The sequence below is a fragment of the Rhipicephalus sanguineus genome, chromosome 11 (genome assembly GCF_013339695.2).
Source record: "Rhipicephalus sanguineus isolate Rsan-2018 chromosome 11, BIME_Rsan_1.4, whole genome shotgun sequence".
Lineage (NCBI taxonomy): Eukaryota > Metazoa > Arthropoda > Arachnida > Ixodida > Ixodidae > Rhipicephalus > Rhipicephalus sanguineus.
In genome coordinates, this window is record NC_051186.1 from 74,587,779 (window position 1) to 74,607,709 (window position 19,931).

The following is a 19,931-nucleotide window of genomic DNA, read 5'->3' on the forward strand; positions in this document are numbered from 1 at the left end:
ATTTCCAATAAAGCCAGCTATTGTCCATGTGTGTAACACCTCCTTCTTGTGTACGTGTTTCTGTTTTCGTTGGTACTCCGTTCATTCAAGGTAAATATTTATTGTCAATCACCGAAACTCTTACACTATTAGTCACCCCCTTTTAAAGATCCCTTCAAATTAAACGATAATTGGAAAAGAATAATTAGATTTGCTCGTGTATGTATGTGTGTTGTGTGTGTGTGTGTGTGTTGTGTGTGTATAGATATATATATATATATATATATATATATATTATATATATATATATATATATAATCCCCTGACGAAGGGATGACCCCTCCCGAAAGTGTTGGGAAATAAATATTTATATCACTGTTGACAACGCCTCCGTTGTGTTATACCCATTACTCGAAAAGAACGGGCCCATTGAACCATTAATCTACACTTATATATATATATATATGAATACACACCATTTTTGTGGCATATTTGCTGCATACATTTTAACGTTCGTTTGTGCCTGCAATGCCACTGGCCTGGTGGATTCAAACGCAAAGAATAGCTTTTTATGGACGAAGTATTATGGTTCAGTGCAGTGCATTCAGAGCAATAAACGAAGCATCATTATAATCAGGGGTACTTTTATGCCAGCAATTAGACTAGCTGGTTAGCTTAGTGTGCTATTTTTCTTTGTACATTACGTTTATTTCGCTCAAGGAAAGCAATGTTACATTAAATGGCACTGCATGCCGAAGACTTGACATGGTGTCTATTGTTCAACATTAATTTAATCTCCTGTAACCCCCCCCCCCTCCCCTCGAGTTGGCGTTAATGGTCGGAAACATGAACGGAACCATGATGACGAAGTCGTGATACGACCGAAGCGCAGCAGCCGATCGCCTCCGCGACTGAAGAAATAGTCCCGCCTATGCACGCGGCAACATTCTCCGAAGGCGGGGTCACCGGCCGTTCGGCTCATGACGTCATTCTGGAGTGCGCGCCCATTGGTGCAGGCTTGTGTGCATCCGCCTTTGAGGAGGAAATGCCGCAGACTTCTAAACGTGTATCCGACCAATTAAACAACGTTTGTGCAGACCTGTTTTTAATGCGGCGTGATCGTTCCGTGCTCGCCTCGTCGTGGAAGAATAACGTCGGCACGTAGTCGATGTCATCAGGGTCATAGCTCGGCGCTCCTGCATGAAGATGAATAATTTTTTTTTCGCGCGACAAAGGGTGTCGAACACGCACCCTTCACAAAGTGGTCAGAGCACAGCCTACTGTGGTCAGTAGGCATGAAGAGCTTTCCCTCTTCAGTCTGGCGGCGTATGGCGACAGCCCACTGCTTGCGACGCTCGGGGTCCCAGGGCACGCGAAACATCTTGTGCCCTTTTTGACTCGAACTGCTGCACTTCACCGCGCAACACGATACCATTTTCCTTCTACGAGGTTGGCTGTCAAAAACCTGGAATCGTCGAAAAGTTGACGCTGCGTCAAACGCAGCGTTGATCAACTGTTTCCAAGCAGAGCCGGAAGTGAGGGCTCCGAAGACCGGAAGTCGCTCAGATCACGGTTGTGTTACAAACACAATCGTATCGCCCGCGTGCAACAAGTGAAACTGGAAATAAACAGTCACAGTGACGAGGTAACATCAAGTCGTAAGCATCGCAAATGCTATGTATTTTTGCCGCCGTGACGTTACCACTTTCAACATTTGTCCAGAGTAGTAAATCTTGAAGGCCATGCAATACTATTCATTGTTCTCGTTTACGTCACATCAAGCCGTAAACGTTGCAAATGCACCGTGACATTCACTACTAACATTTGTCTAGAGTAGTACAAACTACGTGGCCTCCGAGAGTTTAAGTTTGTTTCAGATTTTGAAGGCCATGCAATGCTATTGATCGTTCACATTTACGCCACATCAAGTTGTGAACGCCGCCAACGCATTGTATTCATGCCAACCTCGACGAGATTTTCGATACGTTAAAAATCTTGAAGGCCATACAATATATCGTTCACTTACGTCACATAAAGTAGTTAGCGTTGTAAATGGTCCTTATTATGGTCCCCTTGACGTTTATCACTTCTATCAAATGTCTGGACTCGTACTAAGCATTTACGCAAACTTCGAAAGTTTTCAATAATTTAAAATCTTGAAGGCCATACAATGTCATCTCTCGTTCACGTTCACTTGCCACCATGGATTTAACACTTCCAACATTTGTCTAGATTAACACGCGCTCCTATTTTTTTTTTTTATATACGTGGCCTCCGAGATTTTCTACAACGTTTAAAATCTTGAAGGCCATGCAATGCAACTGATCGTTCGCGTTTTCGACGCATCCAGTTGTAAGCGTCGTAAATGCTACGTATTCTAAGCTGTCAGACATATCGTCATTCTATGCACGCGTCAGTTTGCGTCAGTTCGCTTTTCGGTTTCGCAGCAAATGACTCTTTCCGCTGCCGCTAGTCGCTGTTGATCGGCGAATCGGTGGGTGTCACACCTGTCGCACGTATCGTATCCCTTATGTCGCCTTGAGGTAGACATCGGCGACTTTTAATCGCGTCACAATGGCGGCAGACACCGCCGAAGGCGCGGCACCACCCGTCGCCCCCACTGAAGACGTCGAGCTGGCCGATGTCGGCTCGCTCGTCAAGTACCTCCGTCGCGTGGTACCGGTGCTTCTCGAAGAAGACGAGGTCCTCCACCCGTCGCTGGACACGGCGCTCGGGGACAAGACTAACCTCGAGGTGCTCCGCAAGTTCATCGCGGATCCTCAGGTCAAGACACTGCTTGTGCAGCGGTCATCCAGCAAGGGTGAGAGCGAGTCGCGACTACACGATTCTCGGGAGGCGTGGGTTAAGCCTAACGAGAGTCAGGCGCTTGCTCGTTGACGTGGAACGTGTAGCGGTTTCGTCTCCGTTACTCTTTGCTCGAAAGAGACGCTTCACGTTCGAGGTGTTTTGACTGACACCTAATCGACTGGCCTACTGTCACTTTTCATTCATTCGTCTTGTCTCTTTTCTCCCGATGGCAAGATCATGGTCGGAGTAGGCGTGCCTGTCGGGTAGATGCCGCTCTCCAGAACCGGTTATTGCGAAGCGAATGAATGAAAAACCGATCTTGCTGTTCTCTTTCCGTCTCTACCCCGCCGCCCTGATGATTTCAGTGTCTGGGAGGAAGCCTGTCTGGGTGTTGGGGGGGTCAACAACACTTGCTGTCGCGCAGTTTGTTGTAGCGATGAAATCAAGACTCGCAGTGCACTGCAGTGAAGCCCGGAAACTGCGCACTAGCGCTGGGAGGTGCGGTCACGGCACTGACTCCGTGCGCTGCAAGTTTTAGTGACAAATAAACGTGTTTTTTTTTTTTTCAAACTGTGCAGAGTTGTTGTTTCGTTTGTTAGTTCTCAGGCGCAAGGTCTGTTGTCTAAATATATGCTGTGGCTGAAAACGGACGTACGAGGGCGCGGGTTCGATTACCGGCCGTGGCGACCGCACTTCATTTCGACGCAAGCGAAATGCAAAGAAAAAAAAGACAACCGTTTACTTATATTTAGGTGCATGGTTAAGAGCCCCTGTTGATACTACTCCCGCATATGTAACGGCATGCCTCATAGTGAAATCGATGTTGATATTTATTACCTTAGAATTTAATGCTCTAATTTTAAAAAAAATGGCCAGAAAGAGCACATCTTAGCACCATATGTTACAAGAAAGGAAGGTCAGAACTGTTTTTTTTATAACACAGACGATCAACATTGTTCACCGGTGTGTTTTAACCGATCCATCGTACACGTTGCCTTGAAACTGTGACAATACAATAGAGCAAGGCAGCCTAGGCCTATTATCCATAATAGATGGCCACTTTAAAATCGCAGTACTGGCAGTTCTTCTTAAAATGTCTAAATTTGTCACACATATGTGCAAGTTATAGCGTGCAAATTCACAGCAGATTACGAGTGCACTTAATCCTATTATGGGCCAATTTTTATTTCACTTCCTTTTTAGAGCCAAATGTTATGCTGATGCCTGCATGTACTTCCAGTGTAGGGAATATGTTAACTTCTCAAGCTGCTGCTTTCATTAAAGTTGAAAAGGATTCGTCAATGCAGCTATAATTTGGCAGTGAAATGAGTGTCATAACGAAAATTTGGTCGGATATTACATGTTATTTAGTGTTGACTTTTATACCACCTGAATTATCACTTGTCTTTAGTGGAACACCTTGTTTAAGTGTTTGTGGATTCACTTATTTCACAGCAGTTATGCACTAAAATGGATTGGTTGTAAACAATCCAAGTGCTCAACCGCCGAAAATTAAAGGTGTTCGATGATTAAAGTGAGAATGTATAGCATCAAGATGACATAGAAAACTCTGCTCGACTTCTCAGCAAAGCCTTAATATTATAAATCGTAGAAAAAAACCTGCATGTTGGCCAAAATTTCAACAGTCCTTAAAATAACTTCAGATAAGGGAGGGCTTTGTTTCTCTCCAGCGGCTTTAGTTTTGTAGTCCGTGGCCTCTGTACGCTTCAGTAGCTTTAGCACGCTGCCGCTTAGCAAAAGGTCTTACATTATGGTCTGGCAGAACGAAACAACTCTTTGTGCGCTGCAGTTTATGTATATATGTTAGTGACAGCATTGTAAAGGACACCTACGGCTGTGGTCTAGTGGTTATAGTGCTCAACTACTGACCCAACGGTTGTGGGATCAAATCCCAGCCGTGGTGGCCGTATTACGATGGAGGCTAAATGCTAGAGGCCCATTTGCTTAGATTTAGGTGCACGATGAAGAACTCCAGGTGGTCAAAATCCGCTACGGCGTCTCTCATAATCACATTGTGGTTTTGCGACGTTAAACCCCAACATACAAGACATCGTAAAGGACCCTACATGCTTCAAATTCATCCAGAGTCCGACACCACAGCACACCTCATAATCGTGCGGTAGCTCTGACTTGTTAAGAAATAATTTTTTTTAAGTGACAGTGACAATAAAGATACAGATTACGTGACCATAATTAGTAAGTTATGCCTCTACAATATGAAGTTGCTGTACCAAGAGAAACGACTATGTAATCGTGAAATAGCGCAAAGAAACTAAAGATAGTTGTGACTAGCCTAAAAGTGTCATAGATTTTGATGGCATCGGCTCGGGCCCTCTTAATTGCTTGTCAGTAAAATCAGTTAAGGTTTCATTGTAAATTAGAACACTTACTGTGCCATAACAGGCCCATATACAGGAAATACTCATCTGTGAGGTCACTTGGACATAGCAGTGCCAAGGTACTTATGTAAAATTAAGAAATCTAAAGCTTGACCCTCATATTCTAGTACCAGGATCTCTTCTAAAATTAATGAAGATAGAGTTTTGAATGAATGCTTCGTTGGTCTAAACTGAGTTTGTATTTTGCAGCAGTGTCTTTTGAAGAAATGTTGAGTTGTCGAAGTTCAGTCCAGGCATCATCTACGGCATCGCTTGTAACCTCTTTGTAGTTTTGAAACAGCACATTTCAATTTCTGTGGCCTGCCAGCAGTATTAAGACAAAAACACTTGGCAGCCTTCGCTAACCCAGTCAGGGGCCAAATAATTCTGCGGATTGGAAATAAAGCTGGTCCACATTAGTTGTATCCTCAGTATCGGAAAAATTGTACACCTACTGAACAGATTGGGCATTCTGAACTGTTCACTCAATTTTGCAAGTTTACGTGATAGATACCATGCAATATCTTTATACTGGAATTACATGCTGAGAACATCAACTATTTATCGTTTAGTTTACTGTGGATATCAGCTATCCGGTGACATAAAAAATATGCCTAATGTAAGGCATTTGGAAAAATGAGTGAAGCAAACCATCTGCATGACTACATCTTGTCACTAATAAGAAGTGCCCGGTTATCTACTTTCAAACATGTTTTACTGAAATGCTGTTAGTTGTACACACTCTTCCTGGAGAAGCTAGCCTTACACCAAGGATATTGTAGAATACTATATATAAATTTAAAGGACAAGTTTTAAGTTTTGCTCATTGGAACAGGAAAGTGTGATCAATTGGTTTATAAACTGATTGAGGAAAAGGGGGGGGTGAGGGAGTGCATTTCAAAAAGAGGCACCTAGGTTATCTGAGATAAGCAGCCCCCTCCACTGAAGGGCATCCTCTTATAACAAGGAGTGCATACCCAGTTAACATGCTAAGTAATTGAGGCAGCACAGATTATTAGATTATCTGCAAACTGTGTGAGTGTGTCGTCCATTGTTTTGACGGAAAAAGAACTTAATTTGTCCCGTGCACATGACCAAGTGCAGTGATGTAGGCTTACATTCTATATAATTTTTAAAATGTGTTTGCTTTTTTGTTGTGTTTTTTAACGTTCTCTTACGTCACATTCTCTTTATGTCCTCTTGCATATTTCTTCAGTAAACTTCAGTTGTGAGGCAGCGCTTCGTCTGTTGTGTTGGTTTGCCTGTGTTGTGTCCGGAGCTGTTAGCATTTGACATGCAAAGTGCCGAATGGATGGCAAATTCTGCTTCAAAAAGATTTTACTTGCAGCAGGAAGTGAGTACAGGATAAGCACTTCTGCAGGCAGACTTAATTATTTAATTTTTTTTCCAGATGAGGAACTCGTTGGTGAGGGTGGTGGGGATGTTGAGGAAGAGACTGTCACCTATACTATATCCAGCGAGGTTCACTTCACAAATCCCAAGATCAACAGGTGAGTCGAGATAGTCACATTCGATCTTTGACGTCTTCAGAATTTTACTCTAGATCTCAAATAATGCCTCATTTCCAATGCCATGAATCTGTGTAAGCAAGGCGAAGAAAAAAGGCTCGGCTCTTGAGCTGCCTGTTCACGTTTTTGTGAGTACTCATGACATGCGGAGTATGCCAGTTACCAGCAACACTTGAAGTAGCAGACAGTGTGCACATAAACTGTGAATTATTGTGGTATGCTTATTTCTCAGGATGACAAAGCTGAAAAGTGACGTCAGAATCTATGTTGAGACAAGTCAAATTTCTGGTTGTGTAGGTCGTATTTAAAGAGTTCACACAGCTGTTGTGACCGAAAGTGTATGTCAGACTTTCTTTGATGCAGTTCACTCTGCTGAATTAATTACCTTATAGCATTCCTCTGTAGTTCTATTTTGTGAAGTTTACACAAGGAACAAAAGAGGTAAGATTTTAAATGGGAATGATGGTTCTAAAGTTAGTGGGATTGTTAAATTGAAGTGCAAAAAGTCAGTTGGTCTTAATACGTCACAGTGCTTTGTTGTTTTCTCTCAGTGTAACTACAAAAATTGCATATAATTAATTTTTTTCGTGAGTTGGGTGCAAGCTTAATGCGTATGTATTCCACGTGTGAGCACGAAGAATTCAGCTACTCCCGGGAGTTGGCTAAATTGTACAGTGACTAGTGTTGTAAAACATCGAAAATCAAGTGCTTATTGAAAGTGGCTAGGCATAGTCAATCAGTATTGCGAATGTTCTTGCATAGATTGAACTTGGGACCTTTTTATAGGATTGATTATTAGTCTAAATGTCGCTTCAATCAGAGAAGTTCTACCTGTGAAAATTCCAGTGAACTTTCTTGCCTCTTTGCAGCTTGGTCATCATTAAGAAGTATGCTGTCATTGAGGCCGACAAGAAGGTTCCCTCCCAACTGCGGGTGATGAACCTGAACGATGCCTCGCCTTACGAGACGCTCCACTCTTATGTCAGCAGTGCAGTGGCACCTTACTTCAAGTCATACGTCAAGGAGACTGGACGAGCTGAAAGGTGAGCATGACTGATGTTGTTGAGGCAGTTATCAATACACTCAAACTTCAGTATAACAAAGTCACATCTGCCATGAAAAAAACTTCGTTATATCCAAAAGTTCGTTATAAACGTTTATTTGTAACACTGTATCTATGACAACACTACTTTTCATTTACTTCGTTATAACCGATAATTCGTTATATCCGTGTTCGTTATATCGAGGTTTGAGTGTATAGCTTGGCTATGGTGGTTAGTTGTGTGTGGCCCAATTTGATGAAAATACCTTTGGGCATCATAGTGGTTGTCTCATCTGTGCTGTGTATCATTTGGAGTTTCAGAATGAGTGCCAAGAGGAGGATGTAATCAGAGATGGCAAAGATATGGGAGACTCCAAAAAATTTGTAAATATGAAGGCATAAGCAGTTGTGAACTAGCACAATACAGCACTAATTGGAGAGTGCTAGGAGAGGTCTTCGTTCAGCACTGGATGCAGATAGGCTGATGATGATTAGCTTTTAGCTTGAGTCACTGATGCAAGTGCACCTAAAAGGTTAAGGCCTTTCACTTGTACGCTTAGTGTGCCAGTTAATATGCTCTTATGTTGCTTTGTTTGGGCTTGTTGGTTGTCACTGGCGTAATTGCCATAGTTGGTTGTGGGTTTGATTCCTGTATACTGCAGCTGTGTTCTGATGGGTCAAAGATTAGTCATATGTGCACCAGACCTTGGGGGCACATTAAAAAGTTACAGGTTGTCAAGAGTAATCAAGAATCTCAATTACAGTGTCATTTATAACCTATTGAAACATTAACCATTATAAACATTTAATTTTTTTCTTCTTGGGCTTGCCTGTGCCCTTGCAACTTAAATATGAGGCAGGCATAGAACTAACCAACACCGACCTTCTTTGGTGTGGTCTGGCGCATGTCGGGAGCGTAGCATATCTGATGTGATGTACCTGCCAAAGTGGTGCGTAAATATTGCAACAAAAAGTGAAACATTGAAGAGCATTTGTATAGCACAGAGAATGTTGTGCGGAAACAGGTTCACTTTGACACACTTGCGTGGTTTTGAAAACAGGGATGGAGACAAGATGGCTCCCACCGTGGAGAAGAAGATAGCAGAGCTCGAGATGGGCCTGCTGCACCTGCAGCAGAACATCGACATTCCAGAGATCACGCTGGTGGTGCACCCGCTTGTCGCGAGCACCATCAAGCGCTGCGCCGAGGAGGGGCGCCGTGCCACGGCCGCTGACTTTGGTGACCGCACCGAGGACTCCAGCTTCCTCAACCAGTTGCAGAATGGAGTCAACCGCTGGATACGAGAGATCCAGAAGGTGCATGCATACGCATTTCTGAGAGAAACTGAGTGCTGCCTGGCCACTTGTTGCTGCAGCTACCTAGTAGAAATTAAGCCCAACACTGTAATTTGGGGTGCCGCCATCTGCACTGCCTTGCTTCTTTGGAGTGGTTAAGTACAGATGGGAAATGACAACATAGCACTTCTAATACCTCTGCTTGTACTAGCTGTCTCTTAAGTAATTCCTTTGGCATTGTATTTCCTGGAGGCACTTCTTTTACAATGTTTCTGAGGCTTCGAAAAAAGATGGTTCAGGACGTTTTTGACTATAACATACAGTAGACTCTCGATAAATCAAACTCTAATAATTCACACTTTCAGTTAATTCAAATAAATATTCAATTTTTGGTTGGCCCAGCTATGTTTTCAATCTATTTTAATGTCGCTTAATTCAAACTGCCTCTTTGCAGGAATTCGGTTAATTCAAACTTTTTTCCTGTCCATGCCTCGAAATATCTGCTGCCTTTGTTGCTTCTGGCTGAACACTTGCGTTTTTATGTTACTAACAGTCGCAGATAAATCCAATTTCCTGCCTAAATAACATTCAAACTTGCCAAACAGTGCGCACCGACGATTGCATGCTGACTGAGGAAGAAAAAAAAATACCGAGACTGTATGGCCTTGGTCTATCACATACCAAATGCTTCTTCTTGTCATGCGGGAAAGCATGCTAAATATGGGAAGGGGCTACGAGCTTTCACTGGACACATTTTGCCCCTTAATGACACATGTGGGACACACATTGCATCGTAACATGTACCAGTACGATTGCTGACGTCTAAAAACTTTTCACTGAAAATCATGCAGGGCTGTCTGTGATGCTGCTGCAGCACTGAGAAACAATAAACATCACAACTAGTTGGTATGTTGCCTCGAGTCATGTTTCTGAGGACTTCTGATAATTGAAACAAAATCCTGATGTCCCCTTGCGATTGAATTATTGAGTCTACTGTATGCATAGTGGTTTTTGAAGACGACGAGAGGATGGCATCATTTTCAGCACTCCTAGCGCGACCACGGCTCAGTGCAGAGAACAGTGTGTTTCTGCATCCCCGTACCCTGTGCTACTGGTGCTGTTATAGGCTTTCTCTCTCTCTTTTTATTTATTTATTTTTGCCATGTACTGTAGGAACCCACTTTTTCTGTAGTCGTCATCTTTTATTCTTGAAATCAGCATCCTTATCCTGTCGTATCCTTTTCTTTTTCTCCCCACTCACGCAACAGGTGACAAAGCTGGACCGAGATCCGTCATCTGGCACGGCCCTGCAGGAGATCAGCTTCTGGCTCAACCTGGAGCGGGCCCTGCTCCGCATCCAGGAGAAGCGCGAGAGCCTCGAGGTAGCCCTCACCTTGGACCTGCTGAAGAAGGGCAAGCGCTTCCACGCCACGGTCAGCTTCGACACGGACACGGGACTCAAGCAGGCGCTGGCCACCGTCAACGACTACAACCCCCTGATGAAGGACTTTCCCCTCAACGACCTGCTCGCGGCCACCGACCTGGACCGCATACGGCTCGCTCTGCACGGCATCTTCTCACACCTGCGCAAGATCCGGTCGACCAAGTACCCCATCCAGAGGGCGCTGCGCCTCGTCGAAGCCATCTCGCGGGACCTCATGACACAGATGCTCAAGGTGGGTGAAACTCTTACAGCAAAACTGTCTCCGTCTACCCTGTGCCATTGTCGTCATAGCAGAAATTGACAAATTCCAGAAAAAATTCGTCACAAACAGGTTTTCATTATATGCAGTTTCAGCACGAAAATTTGGAAAAGAAACTCACAAATTAAACCAAAGGGGATGGGGAATTGAAGGCAGAGCTCACCAAAAACATTTATTTAGCGGAAAAAACTTATTTTGCTCTATTGCTTGTTTGTGAGGGATGGCAATATACTGAAGGTTCGTAGGACATCATACAACCCTGCTCCGTCATCTAGCTGTAGCCGCCAGATTGGCTCCGACAATGCAACAGCTTGTTGCCGGAGCTAATTGCAGAGGCCACGGTCTAGCGAACCCGCAGTGTGGCGCAAGACAGGTAAGCGCATGAGGAGTCTACCTTCGAAGATGCATTGTCACCGTGGTCTTGGACAGTTTCCACCAGCGCCTAATTCAACATCTCCTCTGTAGTGACGACACAGTTGTCCGCATAAAAAAACCTCAAAGCTGCATGTCATCAGGGGCTGCTCCATGCGCACGCAGTGAAACCACGCACACACGGCGTCAAAAACAACGAGCGGACGACACGGATACCACGGAATATTTCTAAAAGCGCTCTCCATATGCTGTGCGGCCCCACATATGCGGCGGCGTATGCCGCTGAACTCGAAGCTGTAACGACGAGCAAGGATATTTTTTTAGTGGCATGACCTGGCGTCACGTTAGCGAGGTGCAGTTCAGAGACTTCTGCAACAACTGAAGAGTGGCACTGCCAATGCGAACATTTTTTTTTTTCCAAAGAAAGCCAGTGTGGTTAGTGTGGTGGCACCCGTGAGCAGCTGGATGAGGTGTGAAGGGAGGAGGGGAGAGGGGACACCGGCGCATGCGCCCATGCCCTCTCCCCCCTCACCACAGCAGGCGTTCATGTTCTCATTTTCTGATCAACCCCATTTCAATGTAGGCACAGTGGTGTCTCTTATACCCAATCGTCTCTTACATCAGGGTCTCTTGTAAAGGGGTTCAGTAGTTGTAGTAGTAGGCGTCTCACAGGTCACATGACCAGAAGGGGAGTGACTCAACCAATAAATAAAACGAAATGATACTCGAAATGATGATGATAATGTAATTTTCACACCGAAAGCCATCGTCGTCGTCATAATCATCATTACAGCTTAGCTGTCCGATGGTTTTTGCAGCGTGGAACAAGCTGAATTTTTTGCACTGTGCGCCAAGTATAGAGCTTGCGTCGGAGTTCTCGGTTCATGTACCATACCATAGTCGCTTGCTTTCAGTGAAGAATGAGAGAAGCAAAGGCCATTAACAATCCAAGTTCCTAGTAGGCTCCGTTCCTTGAGCTTGTGAATGTGCCATGGTGCTCTTTAATGTTTTTGAAAGCTGGAAGCACATGTGCGAATATTGTCATACACCTGTCACACTGGGCGCCCAAAAACTCGTCATCACATCAGTTGGTTTCTAATGCTCAATGTCGATTGGGTTTCATATAAGTGGAACGTTTGATGGTGAGAGCATTCGTTGTGCTGCCAGCTTTAGCAAGCAAACCTTCTTTGAAAGTATTCTCTCTCGTTTCTTTCCTCACAGTGAGCATTGGCTGAATTTTGGCTGAGTAGGTTTATTAAGATGAAATCCCTAGATGCCTCATGAAACGCAAAAAGTGACTGTCCATGTTGGTGTCAACATGAGTGATGTGAAAAATCATGTGATGACGTCATGGTGACGTCACGTAACCTGATGTCAACATGACATCTTCATTTTATCAAACTTGGGCCGACCCTGGAAGCACTGCAAAACCATATGAGGTGCAGAAAGCTTTTGCAAGTTGGGGATCAGTACAATCAACTGAGAAGTACACTCAAACCTCGATATAATGAACATGGATATAACGAATTATCGGTTATAACGAAGTAAATGAAGAATAGTCTTGTAATAGATACAGTGTTACAAATAAATGTTTATAATGAATTTTTGGATATAACAAAGTTATTTTCATGGCAGATGTGACTTTGTTATGAGGTTTGAGTGTAGATGGCTTTCGCCTTCAAGTCGTCTTAGGCAAATGCATAGGGGATCGTGTGACTATACTTTGGCTGCCTACTGTAGCCTCACCTGCGATGCATGTGTGCTGTGGTGATCATCACAAGTTGGGCCGATGCTTTCTTGTTTTGGCTTCAATCACATTGCACTGCACTCTCTCATTTTTTCACGGTACTCGTCCTGTCACTCTACACATCGAAGAGTTAGACTTATTATAAAATAGTTAGACTCGTTATAAAAAAACGCGCTCTTTGGTCGTCCAGGTACTGGGCACGAGACGCCTGATGCACGCACCCTTCGATCACTTCGAGTCGGTGATGAGTGCCTGCCTGGAGGTCTTCAATGCCTGGGACGAGGAGTACGACAAGCTGCAGTCGCTGCTGCGTGACATAGTCAAGAAGAAGCGCGACGAGCACATCAAGACCGTGTGGCGAGTGACGCCCGCCCACAAGCGCCTGCAGGCCCGTATGGAACAGATGCGCAAGTGAGTGCACTAGCCACTTCATCGCTTGCTTCCTTGTTCACTTCCTTTCTTTCTTCCTCCTTTCCTTGATTCTGTCGTTTCTTACTTGCTTCTCTCCTTAGGCGTTCCTATTTGTCTTCCTTCATTCTTTACTTGAAGCTTTTTTCTTTGCTTCTTTATTTCCTTCTTTCATTCTTTTCTTATTCATTTCCATGTTTACTCTTCCTTTTATTCTGGTTTCTTTACTTCCATCCTTTCTTGTGTCTTTGCATTTCCTCACTTTATTTCTTGCTTCCCCTATCTTGCATCAGTCTTCACATTGCTTTGACCTAGTATTTCAATTTGTGCTTCTCTCACGACTGCCTGCGTTCTCGCTTTCACGACCAGTTATTGAGTTTTTTTTGGGTAGCTGTATTGCTTGTCTTGCGACGTTTCTTTTCCTTCATAGCTGTAAATGTACAGACTGCGAACTACAACCAAGATGATTAGTTGGTAAAGAAAACGGCTCATTTTGCCAGGATGTATCTCTAGTAGCACGCTTTGTTGCCATAACGTTGTGGCAATGTTACCTTCCGACATTGCCAAAACGTGGCTAATGTCCGCTTTTGGTCGTATTCCCGCAACATTGAAAGGCAACATTGCCACAACGTTGATGAAACATTTTTGCAATGCTGCTTGAAAGTTTATACAACATTTAGGCAGCTGTTAAATAACCTCACTGCAACACGCATCAGTGTTGATGCAACGTTTTTGTAACGCTGCTTTGAAGTTCCTGCAACATTTAAGGGAGACACTGGTCTGGGAGGCGGAAAATTTTGAAAAAAACAATTTTCTGAAATATTTTTTTTGATAATCTAGAAGGTCTAAAAAAGTCATTTCCAAAATATTACAGACATGTAATGCATACTTGTCGAGTTATTTGGTCTTGAAGTCAGTTTCATGACCATTTTTGCTCACCGAAGCACCTCAAAAAGTCCCATTCAATAGCGCACCGTGCAGGAACCACATTAAGTAGCACAGCCATTTTGGTCTCATTTGAAACACACACTTTTCTATTAGCTGTTCATAGCACAAGAACGTTTTTCATCTAGCAGAGGCGAAGCCATTGCGCTTTAAAAAAAAAAGTGCTCGCACAGCATGGGTGCATTTCTATCACACGGGGTAAATTATTCCTTCTATCTTGGATGCTTGAGGATGCTTCTGCTAGACAGTGGTGCATCGTCGCATTGTCCGCCATTTTGCGGAGATGCCTAACTGATGACAGTGCAATGGCAGGCAGTCGTTAGAAGTTCAGAATTGCTCATGCATTCGGGAGGAAATGATATCGGCAGCTGCTAGAATGCAGCATATCATCAGCGAGACCAGAGTGAGAAGAAACCATACTAAGAGGAATAATGATGTCTATGTTCCTGGTGGCTTCTACTATCCTAAGAACACCAATTCAGGCCTTTTCCAGTTCAAAATAAGTGCCCACCATGTTTCTAAACTTCTTTTCTCATTTTCTCAAAACCACATTTTTCATCACATTATAAGCTGTTGCCCACAATATCTTTTGATGTAGCAGTCAGATTTTGATCATTTTTGCGGTATTTGAAAGCTTATGCATTGATTAGTGCAAGAAAACCAAGAAATTGCAACATTTTTATTAATAACTGTGATTTAATTAGCAGTAAAATTAAGCAACAGTTTCTGATTTCTCATTAGTGTACTTGTTAAGGCCATAACTTTTGAATGGATACAGCTAAAAATTAAGTTATGGTTATGTTGCACTCTCTGGTCTTTATAGGATGCAGTGATATCAAATTTATAAAGGTATTTTGTGAGAAAGCTGTCAAAAGTCTGGGCAGAATGCAAGTGTATGGAACAGTCAATATCTTACAATCCGTGCACGATAGACAAAAAGTGATTGCATCTTTGTTTTCAGCAGTCGAAAATACATATTGTGGGTAAATTTCAGCCGGAAATACTAAAAATTGAGACAAGCAGTTTTCAGACCAGTGTCTCCCCTTCAGTTGCCCATAGTGGGCAGACTTGAGAAGTTTTTCTTTCAATGACCGGTATATAAGACGGGGGTCGACTTTTTAGGGCTGTTTTTTGGAAAAAAATTCGACCTATATTCCGGTTTTTACGGTACGCTGCCATGCCCCTGGACGTGCATTTCTCTTGATAGGGAGGCATTCACTTATTTTTACTACCGTTATAAATATTTATAAGCCAATGAATTCTAAATGGAGCTGTTTTGGCAGGTGCTCTTAAACTCTGTGTTGAATCTGTGGGCCTATTTGTCTCGATAGAGTATGTCCACCTCTCAGTCCACTTATTTAAAGACAGATTCATGTCTTGGTTTTGCTCATGGTGCCATTCGAGTGGATCACAACTTCACTTCAAGAACATCAAAGGTCTCCCAGTTCGACATCCCTAGTTTACTATTTATTGTAGACTCTGAGTAAGTGTAAATCGCCTAAGTGGAATTGCTGCTGGAATGGAACCACTTCCTGTTGTTCTGTTCCACACGATTGGTTTCATACTTGAATTATGCATCCCTGTTCACTTCTCGGGGCCCGGAACGCATTTCCAGGCCCCTTCAGGTTCTTTTTCAAGGGGCACTAAAGAGAAAAAGCGATTTTTCTTGTACAAGTAAATTACTCTTTCACAATACCAAAGTCACCACGCTTGAGGTAAGAAGACGTTAGGTAAGCGAGAAAACGCGCAAAAAGAAAACGTGGGTCGCAACACCACCTTGTTGGTAGTTCTCGCACCAATCGCCGTGGTGTCATGGATTTTGACGGCGTCTACTAGGGCCTACGTAGTTCCTGAGTGGGCCAGAGATTTAATAGGCCAAGTTTCAGAAAACTTTATTGAGCCAAAGTTGCCAGAATACGAAAAATACGCTTTGAAATCTGTGACGTTGTGCCGGGAGATATTGACACGAAATTTTGAAAATGAAACTTTGACCTTGATTTTCTTCTCTAATAATAAACTTATGATGGGGAAATTAACGACATTAGAGTTTTTAGACTGCACTTTATCAATCTAAACCGATTCGTTGCTTCACTCTAGGGTCCCTTTAACAAGAGTCTAATCTGTTTTTCTTGAGACAAGAGTTGTAGGAGCTTGCTGTTGGAACACCTTCCTCTGTTGTGCAGGTTCCGACGGCAGCACGAGCAGCTGCGCACTGTCATAGTGCGTGTGCTGCGACCCGTGGCTGCACCGCGCACAGTGCAAGGCAGTGCCACCACCACACCTGACACCGATCAGCCGGAGCTGCCGGAAGCTGCCGTGCTCGACTCGGCTGACAGTAGTGCCATTGAGGTAAGAAAGGCAGCAGGGGCGGGGGCGTTGCCAGTAGTTTATTTCGAAAGGGCGGGGGGTGGGGTGCATTGATACGCTGACGCAATGTTTTCGCTGCCCAGGAGGTGAACCTGGCATACGAGAACGTCAAGGAAGTTGACGGCCTGGACATCTCCAAGGAAGGCACAGAAGCCTGGGATGCAGCCGTCAAGAGGTGACCCTTTTAACTGCTAGAACCTTTCTTATTGCGAGGGGCCATTTGCAGTGTTGTGCGGGCACATGGACACGTGACTTGGCAAGGACGACTAATAACAGCACTCATGGATTGAAGCGCGAAAAATTTAGGGCTAAGTAATGCATCTACTTTTGTTTCCAGTATCTGCAGTTAGTGTCATATCAGCGTAATTTCAACTCGAACACTTGATTCAGAGTCAACATTGCCTTTAGTGGCCACATTTGCAGCAACATGACGTGGTTGTCACGAGCAATTGCTCATAGCATATTTTATGTTTTAGCACAAAGAAACACAAGGATGCAAAAGAACACATAAGGGGACACAGCGCTGCTTACATAGTAGTAGTGCTGTGTCCTCATGTTTTTTTGGGCTAAAACATAAGATATGCAGCACCAACTAGCCCACCAGTCGGTTTTATTGCTCATAGCAGTGTTTGGGCTGAAGAAGAATGATTTTGCATTTCAATCTATGAGTACCATACATCTTGGTTTTTACTCAGGGGCCAGAACATAAGGCACATGATTAAAACAGAAGAACAATTCTTCTCAACTCGCTCACGTGTGCTGCCCGCCTCCTTCGCGTGCAGATACGAGGAGCGCATTGACCGGGTGGAGGCCCGCATCACGGGCCGCCTGCGTGACCAGCTGGGCACGGCCAAGAACGCCAACGAGATGTTCCGCATCTTCTCGCGCTTCAACGCGCTGTTTGTGCGGCCGCACATCCGGGGTGCCATCCGCGAGTACCAGACGCAGCTCATGCAGCGCGTCAAGGACGACATCGAGGCCCTGCACGAAAAGTTCAAGGTGCAGTACACCCAGAGCAAGGCCTGCCTCATGAGCAAGGAGCGAGACCTGCCCCCCGTCGCCGGATCCATCATCTGGGCCAAGCAGGTGGGTGGGACGGGTAGAACATGACGTACTTAGAGTTGGGCAAGTTGGTGCTGATTCATCATTCAATACACAACACTAGACAAGGACACAAAAGAGACTGAAACACACGGGCACAAACTCTCAGCTGGTTTATTAGAAACAAGAACGAAACTCAAATACACTGAAACCTCATTATAACAGTCACATCTGCCGTGAAAATAGCTTCGTTATGTCTGAAAATTCATTATAAATGTTTATTTGTAACACTGTTTCTATGACAAGACTATTTTTCATTTACTTTGGTATAACCCATAATTCGTTAAATCCGTGTTCATTATATCGAGGTTTGAGTGTACATCGCCGCAGGCACACTTGGTGGCAACTAAACACGTGGTTGGATCGAGATGCTGTGATTCGCTATCAGATTTACATTTATATGATCTCCTCTTCATCCTTATGTAGTGTTGTGCATTGAATGATGAACATAACATACATTATGAATGCATCGTTACTACTAGCCAAACATATTTCTTGCACACAGTTTGCCTCTGCACTTAGCCACAGCCCAACAGAGATGCAAAACAACAGATGAAAATCAGATGAACATTACAACTAAATGCAAAAGCAGTCGTATAGCACTTCTGCAAAAGAAAGATGGGCTATAACTGGAAAGAACATTTCTGTGTGTCATTTAGTGCCGCCACCCATCCCTGCTGCCTTGTCATCCAAACTTCTGAAACCTGACTCTTGTGTTTGCAATTGCCCTTTGAAGATGCTTGAGCATCTTGGTTAGGGGCAAGCTGAGTGCAGCGAAAAGCCTGCATGGACACGTTTTGCACAGTTTTGTTAGACAAAAACATGCATAAATAGCATCTAGTTCATTAAACAACACATTAGAAAGATGGCTGCCAGGTTTGTCGGTACTTGTTGGAAAAGTTGTTTCAGGCATGTTGAAGTCTCGTTGATACAGTTAACCACGCACCGGATCTAATGGGTTTTACTCGTGTGTATTTCTCTGTTGTCATGCTTTCATGCGTAAATCATGTCCTTTGCCCTGTTTTCGGTGGTTCTGCAGATTGATCGCCAGCTGTCAGTGTACATGAAGCGCGTGGAGGACGTGCTGGGCAAGGGCTGGGAGAACCACGTTGAGGGCCAGAAGCTGAAGAGCGACGCGGACAGCTTCCGCGCCAAGCTCTCGACGCAGCCCATCTTCGACGAGTGGTCTCGGCTGGTGCAGCAACGGCAGCTCGGCGTCACGGGCCGCATCTTTGCCATCGACAACCAGCGCTCGCGCACGGGCAACCTTCTGCGCCTCAAGGTCAACTTCCTCCCCGAGATCATCACCCTGGCAAAGGAGGTCAGTGGCGGGACTGTCACGTGATGTTCCAAGGGCTGTCGCACTACGTGGGCTGGGAGAGGCTTCAAAAGAACTCGGTGTCGTTCTAGCTGGCACATCCCACTTGAAAGATTGTTCTTGACTGTTGAAATTGGGAGTGGTCGTATGCAAAGGCTGGGTATGTTCAACAAAGGACTAAGAGACTGTTCTCGTACTGTGCAGCTTTGACTACAGCAATGTTCGTAGTGCGATGAGCGTGAAGTCACGGGTTCAGTTCCTGGCTGTCACAGCTGTGTTAAACAGAACAACACTTGTGTACATGTGTTGTGGTACACATTGATGGTCACTTACTTGTAGAAAATCAACTCACAGTCTTCATTGTCACATATCTTGTAACTCGCTGTTAGTGTCATGACATTCTATCTTTGTCCATAGTGTGACATACTTAGTGTCATTTCTCCTCATGCCCTCTGTGTCGCCGTCCTTTAAAAACTTTTTCTTCTCCTTCCTCATCGTCCTGTCTTGCGTGCAGGTTCGCAATCTCAAGTGGATGGGCTTCCGCGTTCCCCTCGCCATCGTCAACAAGGCTCACCAGGCCAATCAGCTCTACCCGTTTGCCATCTCGCTCATCGAGAGTGTGCGCACCTACGAGCGCACCTGCGAGAAGGTGCGCTACTGGCATTTCTGTCCACTTATTGGATTTCTGCGTAGATTTTCGATGACCTGAACTGCCTCTGCGATTCCTCAGTCGTTGCTGCTTCTCATAATCTGCTGCTCCTTTCTTGTCTTTCTCTCACTAGATAAGAAATTCGCTAGTAAGTAAATGCCCTCTTGCCGATGCTGCTTTCCCAGAATGCACGTAGATTCTTTTCAGTGTTTCCTCTAACGCGTGATCTTATCGTTAGCATGTAAACCCTGGTGTGGGTGGTTGGGCA

General features: G+C 44.3%; 1 protein-coding gene across 1 annotated transcript in view; it reads left to right on the forward strand.

Annotated features, from left to right (window-relative positions):
* The first annotated feature begins 2,436 nt into the window (after positions 1 to 2,436).
* The window catches only part of LOC119374773 (dynein heavy chain, cytoplasmic-like), a 106,274-nt gene continuing 88,779 nt past the window's right edge, over positions 2,437 to 19,931 (forward strand). Inside the window, 11 exon segments of the mRNA XM_037644953.2 lie at positions 2,437 to 2,800; positions 6,598 to 6,697; positions 7,585 to 7,758; positions 8,819 to 9,074; positions 10,322 to 10,729; positions 13,066 to 13,286; positions 16,412 to 16,577; positions 16,679 to 16,770; positions 17,378 to 17,681; positions 18,736 to 19,017; positions 19,529 to 19,663. Of these exon segments, the coding sequence (XP_037500881.2) occupies positions 2,554 to 2,800; positions 6,598 to 6,697; positions 7,585 to 7,758; positions 8,819 to 9,074; positions 10,322 to 10,729; positions 13,066 to 13,286; positions 16,412 to 16,577; positions 16,679 to 16,770; positions 17,378 to 17,681; positions 18,736 to 19,017; positions 19,529 to 19,663 (2,385 nt within the window). The 5' untranslated portion in view covers positions 2,437 to 2,553.